Here is a 2680-nt window from a genome sequence, read left to right as displayed (position 1 = left end):
CCATCATGCCTGGCTTAAAATTTTATTTATCATTATTTTATGTGTATGAGTGTATTGCTGGCATGAATGTGGGTGCACCCATGATGTGCACCATGCCTGCAGAGGACAGAAGAGGGTGTTGGATTCCCTGGAACTGTATTTATGGACAGTTGTTAGCTGCCATGTGGGAGCTGGAAATCGAACCCCGGTCCTCTGCCACAGCAGCCAGTGCTCTTAACGCCTTACCTGCTTTTTTACACCCAATTCTCCACCTGGGAACAGAATATATGCTAGTCTTTCATTTTCATTTGACCAGCTGTATCTCCTCTGTATGTAGACCCAAACCAGAGAGGCACAAGCCTCCATTCAAACAATGGTGCAAGTGGTATAATCAAGTTTGTTCTGGGTCTGACTGCTGGTCTCAGGGATGTTAGGCATAAGGCAAAAAATCCAGTTTTGACTGTCATTCAATTTGTCTGCAGTGATTGTTAAGTCTTCCAAATTCCAACAATGAATAGATTCAACTACTAATTAATTTCCTATAGAAGACTTTTCTTACACTGCAAAATACTTGGAGAAAACAAATGCCTTGTCAGTGGCCCCATAAGGGTTCAGATGGCATCCTAGCCAGTGCCTTTAATCCCAGCAATTAGGAAGCAGAGGAAGGAGAAACAAAGTTCAAGCCAGTCTCAGCTACAATATGAAGTCCAGGACAGCTGGGGCTACAGGGAGACCCTGTCACAAAAAAAAAAAAAAAATTGTACATATTCACACTAGTCCCAGCCTGTTAAGCCAACATGTGACTTCATTCCGCTTTGTAGGCTCATTGGGAGAGCTAACATTGCCATCAAAGTGACACACCACAGGTGTGTAGTGATAACTGTGATACCATCTCAGGAAGCCACACACCCTTTCTGAAGCTCAGTTTCTTCAACTGTGAGCCATCAGTGGACACAGGTCTGTCAGAAGAATCACAGAATTGTGCCTCGAAATGCTTTGGGAGTCTTGGAGGGCCTTGGCAGGGGACCGAAGCAGTCTTGGGAGTGAGTCTGGCAACCCTGCTACACAGTGCCTTTCCAGAAGTTTCCTTTCCACCTCCCCTGACTTTCCCATGCTGTTTGCTCAAGGTGAGACCATCTTCCCAGCTGTAGCCAGAGAACAAACAGGAACCCTGAGTACTTAGTCTACTGGGATGGAACTCCCTTCTGCCTCCAGGGCACTAGAGAGGCCAAGGCCTGGAGCCAAAGATTAGGGAAGAGGGGGTGGGGAAAAGCAGAGAACTGCCTGTTTGTTGCAGTGAAATCTGCCTTCTCTTCATAGGTGAAATGAGGGGTTGAGACTGGATAATCCTTTGGGAAAGACACCAGGCTTGGTATCCAAAGGCTTGTGTACAAGACCCAGCTTTGTATTAATCCAGCGTAGGTGCGTATGGTCCACTTGATGTTCTCATCTGTAAAATGAGAACACAGAGTTAACTGATGAATCATTTTGAGGGGCTGGGGCGATGGCTCAGTGTTGAGGTACCTGCTTTGAAGGCATGAGGACCTGAGCTGGGATCCCCAGGATCCCCATGAAAATCTATGTGTGGCAGTGTGCATCTGGAACCCCAATGCTGGGGATATGGTGACAGGAGGATCCCTGGGGCTTGCTGACCAGCCAGTCTAGCTAAAACAGAGAGAGCTCTATGTTCAGTAAGAGACCCTGTCTCCAAAATGAGGTGGAGAACCATAGATGAATACACCCAACATTGACCTCTGACCTCCATAGGTGCATGCCCAGGTGAGCTCACCTGCATACCCCCACCCACACCCATACCCAAGAGTCATTATGAATTAAGTCCCTGCTCCAGTGGATACTGTGTTTCATGTGGGAGCAAGAGTTAGGAGGATTGCAAGTTCTAGGCCAGACTGGGCTGCTTAGTGAGACTGTCTCAAATTAAAAAGCAAGGAAATAAAAAATTATTTCATGTCACTCATTTTTCACGTGTCAGGCATTTGAGCGCATCGAGGCCGAGCCTTCCTGGCTGAGGATCCTTGTTGGGGTTGTAAGCAGATCAGGCTGGGGCTTCACTCAACTGAAAGCTTAGCCAGGGCCAAAGGCATCACCTTTAAGGACCCCAGCTGGCAAGCTGGAGCTGGCAGTTGGTGGGAGGCCATGGCTCCTCTCAGGTGGAGCTTCTCTGGGTCCTTGTAACAATGGGTCAACTTCCTCAAAGTGTGACTCTAGACACCCAGACCAAACTGCCATGCCTTTTTTATGACGTAGCTTCAGAAGTGACTGTCACGTCTGTCATTTTGCTGGGACTGAAGGCTAACCCTGTGAGAGGGGGACACCAGGTCACAAGTTTGAGGAGACAAGGATCACTTTGGACCACCTTAGAAGCTGGCTACCACAGATTTCAGTTTGTCTTAATTGGCAGAGAGTAAAATTTATCCTTTTCTTTCTCTGCTTTGTGTGGAGGGCACAGATAGATCTATGAATTTTCACACATGTAGATTTGCATAACCAACACCACAAACAGGATGCAGAGCAGTTCTGTTGCCTGAAAAAAAAACCCTTGCATTTCCCTTTGTAGTGACACAGTCCTCCCATCCCCAACCTGGGGCAACCACAGACCCCTCTTCAGTTTTTACTTTTCACATACATTAGGTCCTATAGCAAGTAACCTTTTTTTTTTTTTTTTTATTTTTTTAAAGTAGCG

General features: G+C 46.7%; 1 protein-coding gene across 1 annotated transcript in view; it reads right to left on the bottom strand.

The window, feature by feature from the left end:
- Window positions 1-731: 731 nt before the first annotated feature.
- The window catches only part of Kif3b (kinesin family member 3B), a 22032-nt gene continuing 20083 nt past the window's right edge, over window positions 732-2680 (bottom strand). The window contains exon 7 of the mRNA XM_017797212.2: window positions 732-1429. Within this exon, the coding sequence (XP_017652701.2) occupies window positions 1426-1429 (4 nt within the window). The 3' untranslated portion in view covers window positions 732-1425. The remainder of the gene's footprint in view (window positions 1430-2680) is intronic.

The sequence above is a fragment of the Nannospalax galili genome, unplaced genomic scaffold, assembly GCF_000622305.1.
Source record: "Nannospalax galili isolate Female #2095 unplaced genomic scaffold, S.galili_v1.0 scaffold1714, whole genome shotgun sequence".
NCBI lineage: Eukaryota > Metazoa > Chordata > Mammalia > Rodentia > Spalacidae > Nannospalax > Nannospalax galili.
This window is presented reverse-complemented; position numbering and strand designations above follow the sequence as displayed.